This window comes from Eurosta solidaginis, chromosome 3, assembly GCF_040869045.1.
Source record: "Eurosta solidaginis isolate ZX-2024a chromosome 3, ASM4086904v1, whole genome shotgun sequence".
In the NCBI taxonomy this organism is placed as follows: Eukaryota; Metazoa; Arthropoda; class Insecta; order Diptera; family Tephritidae; genus Eurosta; species Eurosta solidaginis.
Window position 1 is genome coordinate 222,551,812 of NC_090321.1, and position 25,377 is coordinate 222,577,188.

Genomic DNA, 25,377 nt, shown 5'->3' on the forward strand with positions numbered 1-25,377 from the left:
CTATCGAGTTTTTTATAAAGCTAGCATCTATGATTAAATAGCTAGCATATGAAGTAACGAAGAAAGTCACAATGTGGCCAAGCATCTTTATACCCAAACAGCATCTGGAGCGATCTTGCATATCAAATTAAAGAAATCGCATGATATAAGGGGTCCCCCGTCTGAAACCTCGTTTAGTTTTGCGGGGATTTCTCGAAGCCATAACCTTTTAAAAATGCAACGTTTCACAAAGAAATATAATAACTAACACTTCTTGATTATACTCCACTTGTTGCGTCTTCTACTTTCACGGAAATATTCCTCTTATCCGAATCATTTAACACGTGAGTCGCTTAAAATTAGGGACTTGAGTTATGTGGGGCATCAACAAAAATGAAGTATTATTTTTGGGGAACAAAAACTCGATTGATTTTAGAATACCAAACGAGGACCCTTTTAGCGAATAGCTAATAAAAAATTGCAAGGTTTAGTGATACGCTAATATTTTTCCGCGAACTTCAAATGATGATACGGCCCTTTTTATGTATATATAATTCCGTTTATCTTACAATGATCTTATTTTCTCTTTTTTCTTACAGAATCCCTGAGCTCCTATTCTACCACAACCTCAACGTCAACAATTTCGCCAGCAAATCTACTACCCTACTTTGATTTTGATGTGCCGCGAAATTTGACCGTAACAGTGGGTCAAACGGGATTCTTGCATTGTCGCGTAGAGCAGTTGGGTGATAAAGATGTAAGTATCGAAAGTTATTTTAAATAATATTTTAAACATATTTTAATTTGAAAAAAAAAAAAAAAACAAAAAACATCACATCTCTCCATTATTTATGGTGTTCGCAGTAAACATAGTGAATAAGTGGAGCACTACAAATGTTGGCGCGTATCGCCTGCTGAGTGAAATATCACCCTATCTGGACTGCCGTTTCGAAAACACCCTATGTCAGAATGTGTTTATCAAACGCCCTATGTCTGAACTCAGTTGAAGAATGACCTATGTGAGAATGTTTTTCATAAACATTCTAGTGCAGAGCCGGCCAAAAGTTGCACATTGTGCAATTTGAGTTCGTATTTTCACACAGACACTAACGATGTACGATCACGATCGTTTGCTTTCGCTTGTCACTCACTAAAATCAACAGTGAATGCAAAAGGAAAAGTCCATGGTACTTTTTGGGCACATAATAAAAACAATATGCTGCAATGTTAAAGTGACTTTTAATACGTTTTAGGCGGCCACCGTGGTGTGATGGTAGCGTGCTCCGCCTATCACACCGTATGCCCTGGGTTCAACTCCCGGGCAAAGCAACATCAACATTTTAGAAATAAGGTTTTTCAATTATAAGAAAATTTTTCTAAGCGGGGTCGCCCCTCGGCAGTGTTTGGCAAGCGCTCCGGGTGTATTTCTGCCATGAAAAGCTCTCAGTGAAAACTCATTTGCCTTGCAGATGCCGTTCGGAGTCGGCATAAAAACATGTAGGTCCCGTCCGGCCAATTTGTAGGGAAAATCAAGAGGAGCACGACGCAAATTGGAAGAGAAGCTCGGCCTTAGATCTCTTCGGAGGTTATCGCGCCTTATATTTTTTTTTTTTTTTTTTTTTTTAGTTAGTATTATTAAGTTCTTTGAACATACATATTAATATTGACAATTTAAGTATTAATAATTAATAATAATTAGTTAATTATTAATAAATATTGACAATTTAATATAAGTAAATTTGTATACGTTCTACTTAGTTTTATTAATTTTTATACATTTTTTTTATTAACAATTGTTTTTGTTTTTATCGGCCTATTGATAAATCATTCAAGGTTCGAATCGAGCTCAATAGGCCGATAAAAACAAAAACAATTGTTAATAAACCATGAGCACTTGGGAATGTCAAACAAAGTAATTGACAATAAACAAAAATCCAGCATTATCAGTGATTTGCACCAGATGGCGCAACACTGAATAAATATAGTTTGTAAAAAGGAATAGAAGTAGCAAATTTGCCAGTCAAACAAAACACCGCTCTATAGCTAAATGGTTAGCGCAGCATGCCTAAAGCGTACTGATGATGAAGGCTTAGCACCCTTCGAAATGGAGCTATCTGCGCAGAAATGGATCTATCTGCGCAGCTATGTCAGTTTGTCTGAAAAATTTTCTACTTACTATTCCAAAAACAAAATACAATTTTTCAAATTTAGAAAAAAATTTTAAAATAACAATAATTATCATTAGAAAAAAATTATTGTTCTGACCTTGAGCTCGATTCGAACCTTGAATCATTTTTTTATTGAATAACTTTATGTTTTGAAAATATATATTTCTATCTTCACATTTACTTTGTTTTGTAGTTCTTTCTAAATTAAAAAAATGATGTTTTTAAGTAAATTTTGCATTGAAGAAACACCATACCTTCTTTTATAAAAATATGTATCTGGCCAGCTCGACCTCCACGTTCTTAGTTATATGAATATAAGCAAATATTGTTAGGATTAGCTTAAAATCAAATAACCAGAGTCGTTTTTAATTTCGAACTTCACAGTCCACATTTTCTTTTAGCACACTGTGGGGAGTTGTCACTCAATTTTTACACACACTTATGCAATTGTTTTAGTATTTGTGTGGCGGGCTCTGTTCTAGTGTAATGAATATGAGCTCATATAGGGAGTTTTTGAAACAAACCCTGAGATAGGGCATTTTCGAGACTACAACCAAGATTCGGTGATATTGCACTCAGCAGGAAATAGTTTTTTTTTAAACAAATTATTTCAGAGAAATATAAAAGCAGGTTGCCTCTTGTAAAAAGCAGAAAAAGTGATAAGAAAATAGCCTTATTTCAAACCGCCAAATACTACGTGTAAGTCGTGTGATATTAGACTTCCCAAGTTGCTCCTGTCTCTAATGAGGCTAGATTTGCGACTCATGAGTTACGCGTTAACATAACACTATCTACTTGCGCCTCGCGCTTAAATAAGGCTTTTTGCTGATCCTAAAATATTTCTAGTATTTTCCGAGAGAACAGAGCTGAGAAGCAACTGGCGTAACTTGTTGGATGAACAAAGTTGTTGAGGGCCAATTGAGAAAGGAACACCGAAATAGACAGCAGAATAAAGGTGAAAATCACTTATCTTGGATAGACTATCGTGTCATTTGAAGCGCTTTTGATACGGTCAACACAGTATTACGTTTCCCAAAGATTTTGAGGAATGATCGGCAGGAAATGCCTATATTATGATTTGCAGGCAAACTGACTTTTGTGTAGTAAATCTCCATTTTGCTATAAAACTTTGAAAATAGAGACAACTGGAGGTAAGCTCAGCTGCATACACTTAAAGGCGGGATAAGAAGCCAAAATAAAAAAAAAAATATATATGTATATATTGTTACGAATATTAGCAAAACTGAGGAGTGCTGCCATCTCCAGGCCGATGCTAAGCAGTGACGTGAATTCACATCAATAATTCAATCATTATGTATCTACATAAACGAATCAATAATTGCGTCTACACATATGTACACATTCCGACGAGCAACATTTACATACAAGGCAGCGAGAGATGAGATGTCACACACAGATGAATTTACTTATACGCTTATGTGTGTGCGGGAGACTGTAAACTACAAACTCACATATGTACATCTGAGAAGCGCTAAAAAGTAGACAATTGTAAACAAGTAGAAACTATATGAGAACTATAAACACACGAATATAGTTGGTAAGTTCTGGAAATGGAAGAGCCTAGAAGTATGCAGCGTTAACTATAAAAGCGGGGCAGGCGAGTAAGAAGTAATTCAGTTTGAGTTGAGCTATTAATCAGTTTGGTTATTAAGCCAGCGAGTAGCAAAGTATAAGTGTTATTGTGAAGTACTTTAATAAAGGCCATTTTTCCATTATTAAATATTGGAGTTATTTATTCAACAGTTTAGTGATTCGAACTTAGCAGAGGATTGCAAATAAGAGGATTTGCAAGTAAATTCGTTACAATTGGTGTCAGAAGAGGAATTGTTGAATAAATTCCAGAAGACAACAAGGACATGGCAAAGTTCAGTGAATTAAAGATCCAGCAACTGAAGAAGGAGTTGGAGAGCCGTGGATTGAATACAAGCGGCGTTAAACTCGAACTTCAGGCACGGCTACGAGAGGCAATGGAAGCAGAAGGAATTGATGTGGAAGAGTATGTCTTTCACCTTGATGGCGAGGAGACAACAAAAATTGAAGAGAAAAACGAAACATCGCAGACGGTTACCAGCACAGACTTGAACATGATATTGGCTGCAATATCTGCACAAACATCGACAGTAGCATAAATGTCGTCGCAATTGGCATCCCAACTGGAAGCGCAAGAGGCACGTATAACAGAAATGTCATCGCAAATATCCACCAACATGTCATCTCAACTGGAAGAACAGAAGACATATATGGTATCACAATTGGAAGAACAGAAAACACACATGGCGTCACAAATTGCAGAACAATTAAAAGAGCAAGAGGCACGCATAAAATTACAGCTGATCGCAGCTGGAGGCTGTTAGTGAACGACAAAATAAAGTGGAGGCCGAGATGGATGCTTTGAAAGATCGGATTCAGGAGTTACAATTGAACCGTCCAATCATTTCAACGTCTACTCTGAAGGTAAAATCCCCAACGTTTGATGGTTCTGTTCCATTCCAGGTATTTAAGCTCCAATTTGAGAAGACGTCGACAGCGAACAACTGGAATGATGAAGATAAAGTTGCTGCACTGTTCGTGGCATTGAAGGGGCCAGCAGCGGAAATCCTACAGACGATTCCCGAAGGAGAGCGGAACAGTCATGACGCATTGATGGCCGCTGTAGAACGGCGATACGGAAGCGAACACAGAAAACAGATATTTCAAATAGAATTGCAAAACCGCTACCAAAAAGCTAACGAGACTTTGCAGGAGTTTGCTTCAGATGTTGAAAGGTTGGCTCATCTCGCAAATGCGGACGCACCCGTGGAATACACTGAAAGGGTAAAATTCCAGAGTTTCATAAATGGCATACGAGATGTGGAAACGAAGCGGGCTACATACGCAAACCCAAAGCCAACATTCGCAGAAACGGTGTCACAAGCCCTGATTCAGGAAACAGCGTCGCTTCTGTGTAAGCCAGATTTCAAAGCACGCCGTGTGGAAGTAGAAAGGCCAGAGTGGGTAGACGCAATTTTGGAAGCTCTGAAGGGATCACAACAGAAAAATGCCGGAGTTATGAAATGCTTCAAATGCGGGAAGTCCGGTCACATTGCACGTCATTGCGATCTTGGCCTTAATAGTTCCAACAATGTGGGTGGGCGTAAAGGCAAAGCTGGAGGAGATGAGCAAGAGCGAATAAGAGGTAGAGAGCTAGATCCAGCTATTGAATGCACTGTGATATCTGTGTCGCAAATTGGTAGAAAATCGAGCAGTCTTACCGTCAGAGGGAATGTGGATGGCAACGAACGAATACTGACTGTAGATAGGGGCGCATCTCATTCCTTGATCCGATCTGACTTGGTCAACAGGAGAGTAAAACCGTTACCTGGAGCAAAGTTGCGTACGGTCACTGGCGAGTATAACCAAGTTCAGGGAGAAGTGATATGTGAAGTATTGATTGGGAAGTTCATGGTTTTACACAAATTTGTTGTGGCGGAGATTGTTGATGAAGTTATATTGGGAGTGGATTTCTTGGTTGACCATGACATCAAGATCGATATGCAGAGAAGGGTGATGCATTATGAGAACCAAGATGTGCCACTTAACTTCAGTTTAGAAAAAGGGTTCAGCAGTAAGCGAGTGTTGGTGGAGGAGATTCGACAGAGACTACGAAAGTCAAGGAAAGTAGATCGAGCAAAGGTTGATGGATCGAATGTGCCAAATAAAGCGAAATTAAAAGTACCTGCGAGGAAAAGACCGGCATCAACAAACCCTAATGGACGCACTAAAATGACTGAAAGAATTTTTCAGAAAGGGTGCAAGGATGGTTTCAAGCCAGCGCGCACTTTTGTTGGGAAACGTCGGAACGATACTGAGTATGTGAAGCCAATCCGTCAAGAACAAGCCCTACAAAGTAGTTCTTCATTGGCCAAGCAACAGAGTGCGAGAGAACGATCCAGAATAATTAGTAGTAAGATGGAACACAGGTACGACAGGGAAAATAATTCGGAAGGTTTCCGGAATGGAGATTTGGTACTGTTAAACAACCCTCACCGGCGGAAAGGTGTTCCAGCCCAATTTCGGTGCAGTTGGGAAGGCCCGTACAAAGTTGTGAAGAAGATCAGTGATACCATCTACGGCATACAAACCACTGGGAAACCACGGATTAGAAGGGTGGTACATTTGGAGATGCTAGCGGCGTTTAGATTGGGAGATTTGTCTGATCGGGACGATCAGACTTAGGTGGAGGGCAGTGTTACGAATATAAGCAAAACTGAGGAGTGCTGCCATCTCCAGGCCGATGCTAAGCAGTGACGTGAATTCACATCAATAAATCAATCATTATGTATCTACATAAATGAATCAATAATTGCGTCTACACATATGTACACATTCCGACGAGCAACATTTACATACAAGGCAGCGAGAGATGAGATGTCACACACAGATGAATTTACTTATACGCTTATGTGTGTGCGGGAGACTGTAAACTACAAACTCACATATGTACATCTGAGAAGCGCTAAAAAGTAGACAATTGTAAACAAGTAGAAACTATATGAGAACAATAAACACACGAATATAGTTGGTAAGTTCTGGAAATGGAAGAGTCTAGAAGTATGTAGCGTAAACTATAAAAGCGGGGCAGGCGAGTAAGAAGTAATTCAGTTTGAGTTGAGCTATCAATCAGTTTGGTTATTAAGCCAGCGAGTAGCAAAGTATAAGTGTTATTGTGAAGTACTTTAATAAAGGCCATTTTTCCATTATTAAATATTGGAGTTATTTATTCAACAGTTTAGTGATTCGAACTTAGCAGAGGATTGCAAATAAGAGGATTTGCAAGTAAATTCGTTACAATATAAAACAAGTAAGGAAATTTAAGTTCGGGTGAAACCGAACATTACATACCCAGCTGTATACATGAAATGCTGTTGTTGTTTGGTTTGTGTGCTAAATAGTGTTACAAGGATGCGCAATAATACATATACATATGGTTATATTCTGAACTATTTTTTCTTCGAGTTACGGCTCCCGAAACATAGAAAAATTCTTAGTCATAAAAAGGGCGGTGCTATGCCCATTTTTTAAAATTTAAGTTTTTCGTATTTATTGTTATAACTCCACTTGGGAAATGAAATACTATTGATATAAAGCTCTTTTTGCAAAGATATTCGTCCACGACCCTTTTAAAAATCTTTTGTATAAAAGTGGAAGTGTTCCTTAACCGATTTCGTAATTTTTTCTTCAAAGCATTCCTTATAGTAAAGGCAACCTCACTGCCCAATTTGGTTACGATAGGTTTAACTAGGTAGGCAATTGAAAAGTAAAGTCCTCTCTCGGCGAAAGAAAATCATACTCTACAAGTCACTTATCGTACTCGTTCTGCTATATGGGGCAGAAGCATGGACCATGACAACAGCAGATGAAGCGGCTTTGGGAGTGTTCGAGAGAAAATTTTTCGAAAGATTTATGGGCCTCTACGCGTTGGCGATGGTGAGTACCGAAGAAGATTTAATGACGAGCTGTACGAGCTATATGCAGACATCAACATAGTCCAGCGAATTAGAACGCAGCGGCTGCGCTGGCTAGGCCATGTTATGCGAATGAAAGATGATGCTCCGGCCAACAAAGAGTTTCTACCGGAACCCGCATATGGAAGCAGAGGTAGAGGGCGGCCCCCTCCCCGCGGAAAACGATTTAAACTCCCTTGGTGTGACCAATTGGCGCCGGTTGGCGGAGCGAAGGAGCGACTGGCGCGCCCTGTTGGACGGCCATAACCGTTTAGACTGTTAAGCGCCAATTAAATAAGTAAGTAAAGTTTAACAATTTTTGATTTATGATTAATAATATTTGTAAAATTGATTTTATCACAAGTGGGCGGTGCCGCTCCCATTTAAAAATTTTGTTTAAAATTTTTATCAAGAGTCCAGATAAGCTCGTGTACCATATTTGGTGAAGATGTCTCAATATTTACTCAATTTATCGTGTCAACGGACAAACTGACGGACGGACATGGTTCAATAAAATTTTTTTCGATACTGATGATTTTGATATATGGAAGTCTATATCTATCTCGATTCCTTTATACCTGTACAACTAACCGTTATCCAATCAAAGTTATAATACCCTGTGTACAAGTACATCTGGGTATAAAAATAAAAATAAATAATGCCAACGGACGGTTTCCATTATATTGGATGATGCTCCCAATTGTATAGGAACAACAATGTTGAAAATGTTCATTCTTTTGGCTATATATATTTTACTTTTACTAAATGTCCTTAACATCCTTACTCTAAGCTGATAACACTATTCTTCTAACCGTTTCCAATAATGAAAACCCACTTTTTGTATTCTGATAATGTATAACAAGGTTACCAATACAATAGGTCCTAACGTCTTGTTACCACGCAAAATTGCATGTGTTTGATAAATATTTGTTTGAACCAAAAAAAAAGTGTGTCCATGTTAATGTACAAGAGTTTCCAAACATTATTGATACTTTTTAATACAAAATATATTTCACTCTTTCTTTTTACTCTCAAGTGCGTTTTTCTTCACAGTATAAGCGGGTATGTCAAAATCGTGGTTACATAAACTGTTAATGACTTTCGGTTGCATAATACTCCGGTAACAAATTTAGCGGTAACGTTCGAAATAAGGCCATATATCACATATTCCTTGCCTTATATATAACTAGCAGATCCGTCAGATGTTTCTCTGCCCTAAATTTGGTCTATCTTCATACATTTTAATAAGCTTTTTCAGTCTAACTCTGCTCCCCCACTCTTCGCTTTTTCTTAATCCTTTTATTCACTCCTCCCTTCGGCTTTTTCGCTTCATCTATCTCTATCTTCATCTCACTCTATCTCTTTCTCAGTCTCCTTCTCCCTCCCTATTTTTATACTCAGCGTGCTTTGCACACAGAATATATTAACTTTGATTGGATAACGGTTGGTTTTACAGGTATAAAGGAATCTAGATAGATATAGTCTTCCATATATCAAAATCATCAGTTTCAAAAAAAAAAATTTATTGAGCCATGTCCGTCCGTCTGTCCGTTAACACGATAACTTGAGTAAATATTGAGATGTCTTCAATAACATATAGCTTACCAAAAAATAGTTTTGAATCAATGATATTTCACATATCAAGTTTTATTGTTAGAGGAAATGGGGAAAATTTTTTTTTTTAAACGGGCGGTACCGCATGTTATGTAGAAAAGTAATTTATCTGAAATGAATGTACAACTGATGCTCATGCTGAGTATATAATGTTCGGTTACACCTGAACTTAGACACCTTTACTTGTTTCTTCTCTCAAGTTTTCCCATTCTTCTTCATGCCTTATTGCCAGTGCCAGAGGGTGGTATGTATTTTGTTCCAGTCCCAGTTCGAGTCCCAGTCCCACTCCGAGTCTCAGTCCCAGTCCTAGTCCTAATCGCAGTCCCAGCCTGTCTCTTGTATAATTCCCGGAAAAAAGGATAGTAAGTACGAATTTCAGGCAAATCGAATAGGACGTATGTAAATAAGTATGTGGGTATTATTAGTTCATGTCTTTATTTCGGCTTCGCATGCATATTTATCAGTTTTGCCAGGTTGATGCGACTAAATCGAATATCACAATAAAAATTAATTTGAAGCTCTCAGCAACAGCTTTCATTTGATATCCATATTACACAACCATTCTAGGGGTATCCGCGTCCACGTTTTTGCCCATACCTCGAGACCCTAGTCACCCAGAGATATAAAAATTACTCTATACTAAAGCACACATCAACAGCCTCAATTTGATACCCGTAGTGTAAAAACACACATGGACCACGTATTGGCCTATGTCTGGAGACCCTAGTTACCAATAGGTATGAAAACTATCCTGTACTAAACACCCATCAACAGCTTTCATTTGGTATCCATATTGTATAAACACTTTCAAGGGGTACCAGGGTCTACGTTTTGGACTTAGTCTCGAGACCCTAGCCACCAATAGGTATGAAAACTACCCTGTACTAAAGCACTCATCAACAGCTTTAATTTGTTACCCATATTCTATAAACACATTATAGGGGTACCCGGGTCCACGTTTTGGCCTATATCTCGAGTCCCTAGTCATCAATAGGTATGAAAACTACCCTTTACTAAAGAACTCATCAGCAGCTTGCATTTGTTATCCATATTGTATAAACACATTCTAGGGGTACTGGGGTCCACGTTGTGGCCTATATTTCGATGATAGTGATACATACATGCAAAAATACCAAAACAAAACTTTTGTTTAAGAATTTTAACGAAATGTTCAATATTTTTGACGAAAGAGTATTTTTCAAGAAAAGTTTGCATTCTTAACCATTTATGTTGCATTAGCGTGGCAACAACGTATCAATATGTATGCACATACATAAGTCAAGCTGATATGATATGAAAATACATACATACCTACATACATATAAATGTGTTCCCGAAGTTAAATAATGCAGCGAATGCTATGTGTCGCATTGCCTCACTCAAAAGCAATTAGCGCGCACAATTGACAGCGAACAACCACACACACGCATTTTTTGGTAAAAATGTTATTTTGTTAAACAATTTGGCTGATATAAGAAAGGAACCAAGTATTTTTTTGTTGCAGATCGAAAGTAAATATATCGCAGTTTTACTGAAAAGTAGAATTTTTTAAATCCATCCATCCGTTTATGAGTTATATCTGTGTAAACAATAATTTTGTGATTTTTTACCACATTTTGGCAATTTGCCACGCCCTTATAATATATACCTTCAAAATATATTGACTGTACCATCTCACGTAACTAGGCTTTCAAATTCAAAAAACCGTTTTAAAATGGGAGCATTCTGTGTCAAGTTATGTGCGTACATGGCATTTAGCTACTTTATAGAAGATTTCATGTTACTCATACACCATGGCATACCTTACCAACATTCTCATTCCATGCTACAGTTAAAGTTTAATAGAGTTTAACCCCTGTATTTGGTTCGCTTCGAAAATAACACACAAGTAACTGAGAAACAAAGCAGTTCAGACAACACTGGATTGAATGCCCAGGACAAAGGTACGTAAAATTGTTTATACTCCCAGCAAAAAAAGTAGCAGGCAAACTCTTTATTCTAGCAGAGAGAACCTACGAACTCTCTATATGGGACATTGTAGTCTACCATATTAAATAGGTAAGCTAAATACATCCAACACAAAAATATATCGCTTTTGTGGGCTGGAGGATGAGACTATACCAACTAGATGGCGTGACTCTTAATCCCTTCCTGAAATGGAGTGGAGGTATTTAATGCACTAAGGGTCTCTACATAGAGTTATGGGCTGATCTTAATTAAGGTCGCAGTGCATCGCGCCATAATGATAATTATAATAAATCAAACTCAACCTTTAAAATGAGTTCAAACGATCTCCAGGCAGGCAACATCCATTCCATAGTACAACACAATTTTAAAAGTTATATGAACTCAGTTTAAAGGGATTAGAGTAAGTACCGCTTCTTAATACGATATTTAGGCACCAGTTCGTACTTAGTGCGATTTACTGCAGGGAACCTTTAAAACATATTTTGAAAAATCGATAAATTAAAAAAAAGTTAATTGCGCCTATAAAGTTATCGATTTTGCTTGACATCGCTCTACGCAACACAAATGCAATATGTCAGATTTATGGCTATGCTAATATGTCAGTATCACTTAACCATTATACCACTCGCTAAAAATCAACCACACACATGCCAAGATAAGTTAAGCAATAACTTCTCTAGGATTTTTTATTTACATTGATAAGCAAAATGATGCATCGTTCTGTAAAATACCGTAAATTGGCTACAGATTTATGCGGCCGAAATTCGTTCCCAACACAGCGCTCGGTTTTCTATTTTTCATTCTTTCTAATAGTCCTTGCGTTCGGCTCACTCTTACGCTCATCAATTTGTCTTCCACAAGTGGCAAGGATGTTGTAACAAGTAATCATTGGATCGATAGGATTCACCCAAAATGCCTAATTTATGAAACATATATCACGTTTGATGTCGCCTGGACATGCACAACCACAAACAAATATTTGTCAAATTGATTTAATATTGCTGTACATTTTTGAATTTCTGCCATGAAAAGCTCTCAGCGAAAAGTCATCTGCCTTGCAGATGCCGTTCGGAGTCGGCATAAAAAACGTGTAGGTTTTTGGAAGAGAAGCTCGGCCTTTGATCCCTTCGGAGGTTATCGCGCCTTACATTTATTTTGTTTTTTTATTTACATATTTGAATTATGCGTATATGAGGGCAAATTTAGTAAACAAGTGAATCGGTGCTGGTATAAATTTTTGTGCAGGTGTATCCAGTGCCCGTGTGGTGTTATGCGACGCGTGACCGAAATAAATTTTGAAACCGAAATAGCTTTTAAATGGCGAATCAGGTTAGTTGCTAAGAATACACATTAGATTCATAATTTAATATCATTTTTTTTTTCAAATAGTTCAAATAGTTTGACAGAATGGGTTGTTTGATATTTGAGTGGGGCCCAGATCGCAAAAAAACGCTCGAGAATTGTTTAGTTTTTCCCGCATAACAACGATACAAGCAAGCGAAATAACAGAAGCTACTTATGCATATTTCAAAAATGCAATGCCGTACTTTATGTCATGTACGACAAAATACACACACACGTGCACACCGCAAAATATGCCTATAAGCGAATATGAGATGCAATTAACGTGGGTTGTGGAAATTGGAGGAAATTGGCTGCCGCCGTGGTGTGATGGTATCGTGCTCCGTCTACCACTACGAAGATCCTGGGTTTACGCCCCGGACAAAGCTACGCCAAAAATTTTAGAAATAAGTTTTTCAATTAGCGGGAAATTTTTCTAAACGAGGTCGGCCCGCGGCAGTGTTTGGCAAGCACTCCGAGTGTATATCTGCAATGAAAAGCTCTCAGTGAGTACTCATCTGCCTTGTAGATGCCGTTCGGAGTCGGCATAAAACAAGTGGGTTACATCCCGCCAATTAAGGAAAAAAAGAGGAGCTCGACGCTAGTTGGAAGGGAAGCTTACATATATTTAAGGTAACTTTGTTTTCATTTCCGAGCACCAAATATCAATACAGGGCCCGTATCGCGTTTTTAGTGACCGAGTCGGTAATCGTATGAGAAAAGTTTATGTAACTGATGGAATGAGCGGCATTATCGCAAGATACGTTCACTATCGTATCGTAATTTTTCACCATATACAATGGACTCAATATAAAATGTAATAGAATCTCTTGGCGAAACTATACAAGGTGGCATCACCGGACAGCTGATTTGTACTTTTTTTATTCGATTGAATACATCAACTTCCGGCGCAGTACGATTTTGACATTAGTCCATCGAATTTACAAAAACAAAGACGGTCTTGTGGTAAGGGAACTAGGCTTTAAATTGAACAATTTAGCCTGGTGCTGTGAACTATGCAGGAACCATGGTGTTGATTGCGTAGTCGCTGTTTTGCGGTTAGGTAAGGGACAAATATCAAGGTGTGGGTTTGTTAGAAGAGAGGCGGCTGAGTTGGCTATCCTTGGTTATCTCATTTGTAGGGCTTTATTAAAATACCATCATCGGTTTCTATACTTCTGGATTGGAACAGAGACAGTATTATTCTGTGTTAGTTTTTAGTTCAGTGCTAATTTTTTTGCGTGTAAGTGGCATGCATCCATGGTGATGGAAAGCAAGCCGTAGATATGGGTTTAGATGAAAGAGTAGGATAGTCTTAAGTGTAGTAGCTGTTGGCTAGAACAGGGATATCGGACAATGTGATCTCACTTAGCTAGCTAGATTCACAGCCTCGGCTTTCTTAACTTCTGTGGAGGTTATAGAAACTTCGCTTCGTCGTTAGTTTGAATTTTTTGCTCCTAGTGAATGGCTGGCGGTTTGGTCAGTTTGACGAATTATAGATAACTAGGAGATCCGGAAGACGTTGTTCTGTCCTAAATTTGGTCTATCTGCATACATTTTAATAAGATTTTTGCGTCTAACTCTTCACTTTTTCTTAATCCTTTTATTCACTGCTCCCTCCCTCTTTTTCCATTCATCTATCTCCATCTTCGTCTCACTCTATCTCTATCTCCATCTCCTTCCCTCTTTTCTCTTCTCTCAAGTTCTTCTCAATCTTCTTCATCACTTATTACCAGTCCCAGAGGGAAGTATGTATTTTGTTCCAATTCCACTCCGAGTCTCAGCCCCAGTCCTAGTCCTAATTCCAGTCCCAGTCCCAGTCTGGCCTACTTCCCGGAAAAAAGGATTGTAAATACTAATATAGGCAAACTTAAATACCAAATTTCAAACAAATCGAATAGGACGTATGTAAATAGGTATGTGGGTATTATTAATTCATGTCCTTATTTCGGCTAAATCGAACATCACAATTAAAAATTAATTTAAAGCTCTCAGCAATAGTTTTCATTTGATATCCATATTACAAACAGATTCTGGGGGTATCCGGGTCCACGTTTTTGCCTATATCTCGTGACCCTATTCATCCAGCGGAACAGAAATTACTCTGTACTAAAGCACACACCAAAAGCTTCAATTTGGCACCCATAATGTAAAAACACATGCTAGGGTTGCCCTGATCCACGTTTGGCCTATATCTCGAGACCTTAGTCATCAGTAAGTATGAAAACTACCCTGTACTAAAGCACTCGTCAACAGCTTTCACTTGTTATCCATATTATAAAAACACATTCTAGGGGTACTCGGTTCCACGTTTTGGCTTATATCTCTAGACCCTCGTCACCAGTAAGTATGAAAACTACCCTGTACTAAAGCACCCTTCAACACCTTTTATTTGTTATCCATATTATACAAACACATCCCAGGATTACCCAGGTCCACGTTTTGATCTCAAGACCCTAGTCAGTATGAGATAAAATCCTATATCCGTCTCCTGGTTCTAAGCTACCTCTCCACCAATTTTCAGCCAAATCGGCTCATCCGTTCTTGAGTTGTAAATAGCGTAACTAACACCACTTTTTTTATATATAGATAATACAGAATTTAAAAAATGTGTAGAATTTTTTTGAAAATTATTGTTTTCGAAAGCCGGTATGCTATCGAAGGGATTTAATTGACATTGACGACTTTTTGCATACGTTCAATGAAATCGTAATATCAAATTACGATATTGAGCACAAGTTCACGTTTAACGCGATAACAAATTCGCAATTTTACGAAACGAGTATCTCGACCACGGAGGAGACGACACAGGCTCTGAGCTACGATTTTAATTTCAGTCGTCATTTTCTGAACTTCAGATATAGCTTTCTGAAATAAAACTAAATAAGTGAAGTGTAGTGTGCGAAAAGCGCAATGATATTTAGTGAAACAAAATATTGGCATTATTTATTGATCTTTTTCGGGATTTTTGTTGTAAATTTTTAAAATATTCTTGTGACCTTAAGGGATCAAATAAGCATATCTCTGGTAAAGCACTTTCGGTATCTCTTTGATTACAAACAAATGATTATAATTCGATAATCAACAGATAGTTTATCGATAGCACACCTATAATCGTCCGATAAAATTCTCTAATGACTCGTCCGTGAAAATTCGGCAAAACTCTTATAACAAATGATGGCTTTTCAATAGCATATCGATATTTTTCCCGATCGTTAACTTTTCTATAGCTAATCAAAAAATAATCGATAAAAAGTCGAAAGTGAGTTGATAGAACCCGATAACTTATCGATGTTATTTTGTGACCAGGCTTGCTGTGTCTTTACATTTTAGTACGGTTTTACGTGGCAGGTCCCATGCCCAGCGCGCAATCCGCTCAGCGGCAATGATAGTGTTACTTGCACTTATATATATACAACAAACCTGATTGTAGCTGCACCTTATGGTGGTCAAACTTTCTGATAAAATTCGCCAGTCAGCCCTTAAAACTTTTATGGTTGTGTGGGTTAGCCAGGTTGTCGCCTTTTACACACTAGTTCACGACTAAACGCACTTTCAGTGGCTACCCAGTGAATGTAATGTGACAGTCCATGATTTGGTTCACATACATACGACATACACTTATACAATTTAGTTTGATGAACTAAATTGCTTAGAATGAGTTGGGCTCTCGATCTTACTTCTTTATGATTATATTGAAATGATATAATGAATGATGAAATAAATCAAATAAAAGTCACAGTATATCATCCGCACACTCCTTTAATAAAAATTTATCAAATTTGTATACATTCATATAAATATATATCTATATACATACAGTATTATTTGATTAGCTGACACAAGTCATCAGCACTGCTTTATCATCTTCATCAACATTCTAGCTTATCAGTTTTTGTGATCCGTTGAAAACGGATGTAATCAATTGGGAATTCATTCATTCAATAACGGTCTTTTGCTTTGTGCTCAATAAATAAATTTTACTCTTTGTATAAGATTTTTCACTTTTTATACGGGAAATTTGAAAGACGTAGCAATTCCCTTGTCGGCAATTAATTTTTCCCTAACTATGGACTTTAACTTGTTAGCAATTAGTTGGTAAACAATTGAAAATTTATTGTCGTGGGGCAAAATATATAATAAATTTAATGTTATTGGTGATTTGTAAGCGCTGGGCGGCGTCTTAAATGAGCACGCTGGATACATCGTAGAAAAAATGTATGCTATCCCTATGAATGAGGCCCGACACATACATTATATAAAAATTCATTCAATACAACCAGTAAACAGCAGCTAAGAGCGCAGAGGATACACACATGTACATAGCAGTTAAGAGCGCACATGACCTTACATAAACTACAGATACACACGTATGTAGCCAAAGCCATTATAAGTTACATAAACTAAAAAATAAATAAGCAACTATAAGAAACAAAAATGAGAACTAAATAAGCAACTATACGGGAAGTCTGCTCGTGAATAGTCTAGACCCTGGAAGACATAGACAAACGAGACGGGTGAGAGTATAAAAGCGGCGCAAGCTAAGAAAACGCTATATGTGAATTGCGGAGTAATTTAATTGTGAATTACTATTACCATATTAGTGTTGTCAATAAAGAACATTTTGCTATACTGAATATGTGAGTTTTTTACGCGATCGTTCAGTGATTCAACCGAAAGCAAAAGCTGCAGAGTAATCAAGAATTTCTTAAGATTCGTTACAATATCATAAAATATTAAGTGTGCAAAAGGGCGTATGAGCAATTTTTTTTTATACAGCGTAGCACGTGGACCAAATAAGAAAACAGCATTTTTTTTTGTATTTAATTAGACATAGATGACATGTTGATATTACTTCACACAATTATTTTTGTTATTGATATAAGAGAAAAATTATAAAGTTTACAAACGGCGATGGTTCCTTGGACCTGTTTCTGAATTTCACTTCTTTATCAGCAAGCTGTGCGGGTGCTGAGTATTGCAGCCGAAATCTCCAACATTCATAGTCTATGCAGATGTCTTTATCCACCCAGCCATATATCTGCCCCGCTGGCGGCTTTGGTGTATTAGTACCGCCTTTTTGTTGCTATACATTTATACCATTTACTAATCCAATGTTGTTAAGCTCTTGATAGCGCGCCTATAAATATTCTAAACAATTAGGATTAAAAATATATAAAACAAGTCGGATCCGTGCGCATTTTGCGCAACCAATATAAAAGTCTCTTATCAAATATCAACAGAAATCAGCTGTTCTATCAATAAATTAAAATTTACAGTTTGCGCTGCCATCTGGCGTAAGGTAGAAACTGCCGGTAATGCATTGCAAATATTCACAATAGTGCCATAGTACAAATAGATTTCTTTGTGCCATCACAAACGTTTATTTTTAACAAATTATTTTAATAAGATATAGATTAACAAAAGCGCTACGACCAAAATTACCCAAAGCTCGCTAGTAGCCGGAATCTCCATCTTTACAACCAAACTTTATATATAGATTTGGATTCCAAATAAGAGCGAAAAAGGGATCCGTACATAAAAACCGAAATTTGATATGATATATATGATTAATAGTGTGAAAGAATAGAAAAAAAGGCAGTACTTAGAGAACAATTGCAAAGCGAGCAGCTGGGCATCTTCCTAAATTATGAATGTTGGAGATTTCGAGTTCAGTACTCAGCTCCCGAGAAGCTAGCTGATAAAGAAGTGAAATTCAGAACCAAGCCATTGCAACCATCGGTTTTTAACCTTCATGTGCCCGGGTTATAAAACTCACGTACACGGTCGGAAGTCTACATTTGTAGCAAGCATGCAACTGCATGTAAAACCACGATAATGTTTAGATAAAAATATTTGTATGGTGATTATTTGACATGTACGTGTGTACTAACGTTTTTATTTAAAAATATTGAATTCAGGTAATAATTTTAAGCTAAAAAATGTATTAGTTTTCAGGAACTGAACAGCATTTGCGCAAAGTATATGTTTCGGCATGAGCATCGCACACTGCTTTTTTACACCAACTACAGATTTTGCGTGCACTTTTACGTTTTCCCATTTTCACAGTGTTGACAACAGGGATATGCTGGTTGTTTATCGCTGGAAATATCAGGTAAAATGGATAAATCACCTTTAGAAATGACAGCAATGGATCCATCTAGTGCCATTTCAATAGCTTTACGTGTTTGGATGTGTCCCACCACCCACGGAACTTTAGAGAGTTGTTCCATTGCTGGCATAAAAAGCTGTTTGGCCGAGCTCCGCAAGAAATTTCGTCGCGCGTCTGTACGTCGGTCTTATGGATAACTTTCCGAATAAATGATGAATGGTGCAAGTGCACTTATACATATCTAGCAAGTTATAAAACGTGGCCAAAGGCCAACGCAAAGTTGTGCGTTTCCTTGAATATGCAGAAAGCATTTTATCCATTCCGTCGACACCTCCTTTGTTTGTATTGTAATCAAGGATATATTGTGGCTTGTTTTTCTTTTCAACTACAATTGAATCTGTCAAAGGTGTACTGGCAAGTATTATGGCTGCTCTGCCTCTTTTTGGGACGTAAGATACCAACGAAAACTTTCCATCGAGAAACCCGAAAATGTTAGGCTGTTCTGCTCGATTGCGGTCAGCCTTCATTTCATTTGGTACAAAAGTCTTATTTTAGCGAACAGTACAAAGAAGAGCAAGACCTTTAAATACTTGCCCAAGAATAGCGATTAGAAAAAATTGTCACAAATTATAGTCCTTCCTGTGTTCTCCCAATGGCATACAAACCTTTGCACAACACCTTCTCCTACGTTGGTTGCTCGATTAGTATTTGAGTTGTTTCCCATATATATCTCTTTGAGTGGATAGAACAATTTATATAATATTTTGCATACATTTTATATAGTGACTACAAATGTAGACTACCGGCTGCAAGATGATGTTTTTTTCAAGTAGGGGCTGGGGGTCAGGTAAATAATAGTTGCGATAATATTATACTCTTAATCGACTCAAAATTAATAATTAGGAAGCTACTGAAAACCTCGGCCATTTTTGTTTCGGAACTTTTTGTTTTATTTGACTTTTTTCCCCAAATTGATACAAATGTAGACTACCGGGCACAAGAAGGTTAAACTTTGTAATTTTTTCTGACATCAGCAAACTTTTTTTTTTGGTTGAATTGAACTTTATTCATCAAGTGAGTCTTCTTTGAGAGTGATACAATAAGTCTAACGATTTTACAACATTGCATTACCATTTTCTGATAAGCAGTTGTTAATCTGTTTGGTGGGTTATTTTATTATATATTAATTAGCTGGTAATGTTGGACAGAAACTGAGAGTAGCTTCGCGTGTACCGCAAAATCTTGGGAATTATTCTCAACGCTTATTCAAAGATATTTTAAGTAAGGTTTAGAATTTATTTGATCATCTCCGTTGGTTAAAAACTGATTCGCAGTCCGTTTTGGGCCCATGAAAACCACTTCTGTCTAATTGGTAGCCATCTTTAACCCAATATTTGTCAGCCTTTCCTATATTCTTCCTAGGTCGTCACTAAATGATGCTTTGGGCTGATTCGGTTTCTTGGCCACTGCTAAAGTGACAATATCATCTTCGTAGATGATAAATTGTTGGCCTTAGCAAGGTAGATTTTCAGCAGACCTAAAACAGATGCCTGAGGATGCCGCTAGTGATGTTATGCATTCTTGGTCCCTCATCCGTATCAAAGGCGATAGCTCTGTCGCGAATATAGCTTAGAGTTATTCTGTTCAGGTAAGCAGATGCGCCAAATTTTCGTAGCGCTGTATAATTTATAGTATTGAAAGCATTCGTAGTAATCAAAGTACTTAATCAGTGAACAGAGCTTTCTGGTATTTTAAGGGGTTGATAAATGAAATTCATAGCTTCCGCAAGCCATTTGTCAACCTCATTTACGCGAGGCGTGTCCTGCTACAAATATGAATGTATTATACACATATTTAGCAGGCGAGGCTCTGGCAATCCAATGTATCTCATGGAACTAGTGGGCATTCGTGTTATGGCCTAGAAGGTTCAATGTTTAAACATTTACGAGATAGTCAGTCTAGTACTTTATTGATGCTTGTAACGGGAATATACTTTATATATATTCGCCAAGAAGTATCCTTATCGCTACAACAACAACAACAATTTAATTTACGAGAACCAAAAAAATAAAATGGCTGGACAAATATCCACTTCCAAGTTAAATAATGTTTCTCTTCATCACTCGAAAAGCATTTATTGCCGTCATTTTTGTAAACATTTAAATTCAGTTCATTTACATTTGCCAGTTGTCCCCCTTGACATATAGTCTTCCCAACCAACTCGTGCTTGTTATATATCAAGGTCTCGTTAAGAATTTTTAATTGCGAGCTACAGCTACATTTTATTACCAAATTCTGCAAAAAACAAACAAATAAACATGCACATAAATCAAGAGCAACAACATCAATAACGGTAATTCAAACATGATTTCGATTATGCAGATAACCTCACAATTTTACCACATCACCGCCAAACTCATTTCATTCACTCTCTTTACAATATATTAACCAACTGTCAATTATCCGCTTATATTTGTTTGCTTGTCTGCAACTTCCCATCACCGCACTGTCACTATGACATATCTCTTCTCTACCTCTGCTACTCATGTACTATCTTTATATTACCGTTTCAAATTCGTAAAGGCAACTTTTGAGCGGTATTTCAATTGCGGCTGCCGTTGTCAATTTATTGCAATGCATTGCCGCAGCTCCACTCTCACACGTAGCCATTACAAGCGACATCGACCTTTTGCCACAACAACTCAATGCATCATCGTCAGTGTTGGTGGCATTTGCAACGAAAGTATTATTGTTGTTGTTATTCGCAATGCATTGCAACTCGATGGTACTAATTGTGATGGGTAAATGAGTGGTAGGAGTGTTTGTGGGGCATATTGGTATTGGTAGCACTGGTAAATTTCGTATGTGTATGGGTATGCTGATGGCAGCAGTTGTTGGTTGGATTGTATGATTGGGTTGATAGAGCGTTGATGGTGGTGGTGTGTTATTTGCTTGTGGCGTTTGTATTGATGGAGGCGCTACAATTCCATGTTGTTGTAGTTGTACCATATCTGTTAGCTCTTGTGCAAGTTGATGACCTTCCAGACGTCGACTTGAGCTCAACTGAAATGGTTTGCGGTTTTCTAATATTAATTTAATGTCCCGTGCTGATTGCCACCAGCTGTGAATATGCAAAGCGAGGAAATGAAGGAAATTAGTAAAACGTTAGTTTGGGGAGATAAAAGTGGAATGATTAAAAGCTAAATTTCAACAGGTTGTCAAATAAAATATTTGTATGTGATGAACGAACCTCGTTTGCATTAGGGCTATGACAAGTTTTCGGATTACAACAAAAAAGCTGACTTAAAAATAACGCGAGAAAAATTATAGGCAATTATTATTCGTACATATGTATGAGATGTAATAAGTCTTACTACATTTCGACTGCTGTATGGAATATTACCCTAGCTAGAATGCCGTTTCGAAAGCGCCATATCCCAGAATGTAGAATAACGTCCTACTTTAGAATTTGTATCAAAAACGCGCTATCTCCGAATTCAGTGGAATAACACACTATCACAGGTTTTGTGCTGTAGACGTTTGTGAAAAAATTCTGAGAGAGGGTGTTCTTTAACGGAATTCTGAGACAAGGTGTTATTGAAACAAATTTTGATGACCTACTTCAGAAGTTTTCTGAGAAAAGGCGTTTTTAAAACGCCAGCCGAGAAAGTGTGATATTCCACTCAGCATTCGATTTATAAGTTATTGATAATTGAAATTGTTTACGAAATAAAATAAATAAAAATAAATGTAAGGCGCGATAACCTCCGAAGAGATCTAAGGCCGAGATTCTCTTCCAATTTGCGTCGTGCTCCTCTTGATTTTCCCAACAAATTGGCCGGACGGGACCTACATGTTTTATGCCGACTCCGAACGGCATCTGCAAGGCAGATGAGTTTTCACTAAGAGCTTTTCATGGCAGAAATACACTCGGAGCGCTTGCCAAACACTGCCGAGGGGCGACCCCGCTTAGAAAAACTTTCTTCTAATTGAAAAACCTTATTTCTAAAATTTTGATGTTGCTTTGCCCGGGGTGCGAACCCAGGGAATACGGTGTGATAGGCGGAGCACGCTACCATCACACCATGGTGGCCGAAATAGAAAACTTAAAAATAATATTAAATTGTTTTTATAAAACTTTTCAAACTATGCATAAATTTTTAGGATCAATTATTTTTTAAGTTATTAGTAATTTTCCCTTAATTATAATTTTTTTTTTCAAAATTAAAAATTAGAAATTTAATATTAAAGTATTTCAGAATTAATTAAATTTTTTTTTCAAATAATGTATATTTTTTAGGCATAAGATGTGCCAAGTTTTAGTATTTGTATATGTTATTTATTAATTGATTAATTAAATTTTTTTGTTTTAATAAAAAATTTGATTTTTTTAATTTTTTTTAAAACAAAATTTCATAAAATATACATTTTTAAATATAAATAATTTGCAAATATGTAATCATTTTCTTTACAATTTTTTATTTTTTACAAAATCAAAATTTTTTTAATAAAAAAATAAGAAAATTACTAGTAGTTTAATATTGTTGATTTTGTAAAAATTTAAATTAATTTAAAAATAAATAACTTATAAAAGTTCTTCACCATAAAAAATAATTATATTGAAAATATTACTAATTTGTCTTTTAATTTTTTTTTTTTTTTTTGAGGTGTAAACAACTTCGATCCAAATGTGAGCGTAATGTACGTCAATTACATATAACGTTCTCGCTATAACCTCTGACGCTTTCTCAATTCCAGCCACCGTAGTGTGGTGGTAGCGTGCTCCGTCTACCACGCCGAGGATCCTGGGTTCACGCCCCAGGCATAGTAATATTAAAATTTTAGAAAACAATTTTTTGAATTAGAAGACATTTTTTCTAAGCTGGGTCGTCCCCCGGCAGTGATTTGGCCAGCACTCCAGTATATTTCTGCAATGAAACGCTTCTCAGTGAAAGCTCATCTGCCTTGCAGCTTCCGTCCGGAATCGGCATAAAATATGTAGGTCCCGTCCCGCCAATTTGTAGGAAAAATTAAAAATGGAGCACGACTTAAATTGGAAGAGAACTTCGGCGTCAAATTTCCACGGAGTTATTCGCGCCTTACATTTTCTCAATTCCAATTGACTCTTCTCAAATACCAATGACGCTTTCGCACTCTCTCAATTCCAAATTACTCTTCTCATATCGAAGTGACACTTTTCTTCACAATTGAAGACTTTCCAAAGCTTCTCATTCGAAACGAAAAGGAACTTTTCAAAAACAAATTCTACATAACACAAATTAATATAGAGACAGAATGTCTCAATTGTGTTGTTAGTGTAGAAATAAGATAAACTGAATTAAGTAGGAAACAAATACAAGCAGGATAGCCTAGTGGTTAGCGGTTAAATGTGATTCGCGGTTCGAATCTCGGTGAAATCTTTGATTACATTTCGAAATTGCCTTATGATGATTATGTGACGGTTTTCGAAATGGTACCATCGCAATTTGACAGTAAATGTTTCTTTCTTTCTTTTCAGTTGATCTTAGAAAAACATAATAACTGAATATTCAATTATTATAAGCCGGTGTTAAGCTCAGGAATTCCTTAATAATAAGATTTTCTAATTTAAAATTGATTTATCTCATTTAAAGTTAAAAAGTCTTATTATTGTATTTCAACTTTTGTTGTTTTTATGCTATTTCAATTGACGGTTTCTTATTTAAAATTCACCATCCTTGTTTTCAAGTGACAGCTCATTTTAAAATTGAAAATGTTGTAGCTGTAATTCAGCAATTAGGATAAATTTTCTTTCGTTTGCTCACCGATACCATGGACCCAATTGTGCTTTGAGTATCATATAAATATTGATGAAATATATGGTCAGCTAAAAAAAGATATTTATTATCATTTAGCTCTAATTCTCGAACGTAATATATACAAAGTCACTTACCGTTGTAAACAAAAAGAATATAAGCCAACCTTTAGTCCAAACACGACTGAGTCCCCAAGATCTTCCTTGCAAAACGTAATATTGTATGCCAACCAATAAAGTTCCAATTATGCCAAAAGCGACCAAAGTCAGCAGTGAAAACATTTGACAATCTTCCTGTTAAAAGAATTTATTTTATCTGTACTATGTTATTTATAAACATAGCTGCATATATATTTTGCTATACATTGCAGAAGGTAAACTGTTGTACCAAAATTAGGGTGTGTGGTATTGCTACTTTGTAATTTAAAGCAAATCTGCAGCTATAAACATCATTCATATATAAACATATTCAAATCATAAAAATGTGGCTTTAAAATTAAAATTTGTTTACTTTAACTTTTTGTACATCCTAATATTATTTCATGCGGAGATGTATTTATGCTTAACAGAGAATTTCGGCTTATAAGTCAAAGTGATTTTTAATGAAAAAATAAAAACGAAAATTGATTCTTAATGAAAAAATTAATTAAATACGTTGCAAAAAATCAAAAATAAAAATTTTAAAATACAATGTATGTAGCATTTGCACATACACAATAGTTATTTACAGTTAAATGATTTTTTTTTTTATATTTAATAAATTTTGAGAAGGCTTCTATGAATTATGTAACTGAAAACATAATAAAACAAGTAAGGATGGGACTGTCTTCGGCTGTGCCGAAGACTTCATACCTTTCATGAATGGGGCTGAACAATAATCTTTCAGGAAATCTTCTA

General features: G+C 36.7%; 2 protein-coding genes across 6 annotated transcripts in view; one reads left to right on the forward strand and one right to left on the reverse strand.

The window, feature by feature from the left end:
- Positions 1–25,377, forward strand: part of dpr1 (defective proboscis extension response 1) — a 550,132-nt gene that overhangs the window by 280,010 nt on the left and 244,745 nt on the right. For all 5 annotated transcript variants that reach the window (XM_067775269.1, XM_067775270.1, XM_067775272.1 and 2 more), the window contains one exon: positions 579–736. In XM_067775269.1, coding sequence (XP_067631370.1) covers positions 579–736 — 158 coding nt within the window. The remainder of the gene's footprint in view (positions 1–578; positions 737–25,377) is intronic.
- The window catches only part of LOC137246984 (uncharacterized), a 39,626-nt gene continuing 35,086 nt past the window's right edge, over positions 20,838–25,377 (reverse strand). Inside the window, exons 5-7 of the mRNA XM_067778051.1 lie at positions 24,619–24,774; positions 24,491–24,552; positions 20,838–21,807 (exon numbers count right to left, since the gene is read on the reverse strand). Of these exons, the coding sequence (XP_067634152.1) occupies positions 21,243–21,807; positions 24,491–24,552; positions 24,619–24,774 (783 nt within the window). The 3' untranslated portion in view covers positions 20,838–21,242. The remainder of the gene's footprint in view (positions 21,808–24,490; positions 24,553–24,618; positions 24,775–25,377) is intronic.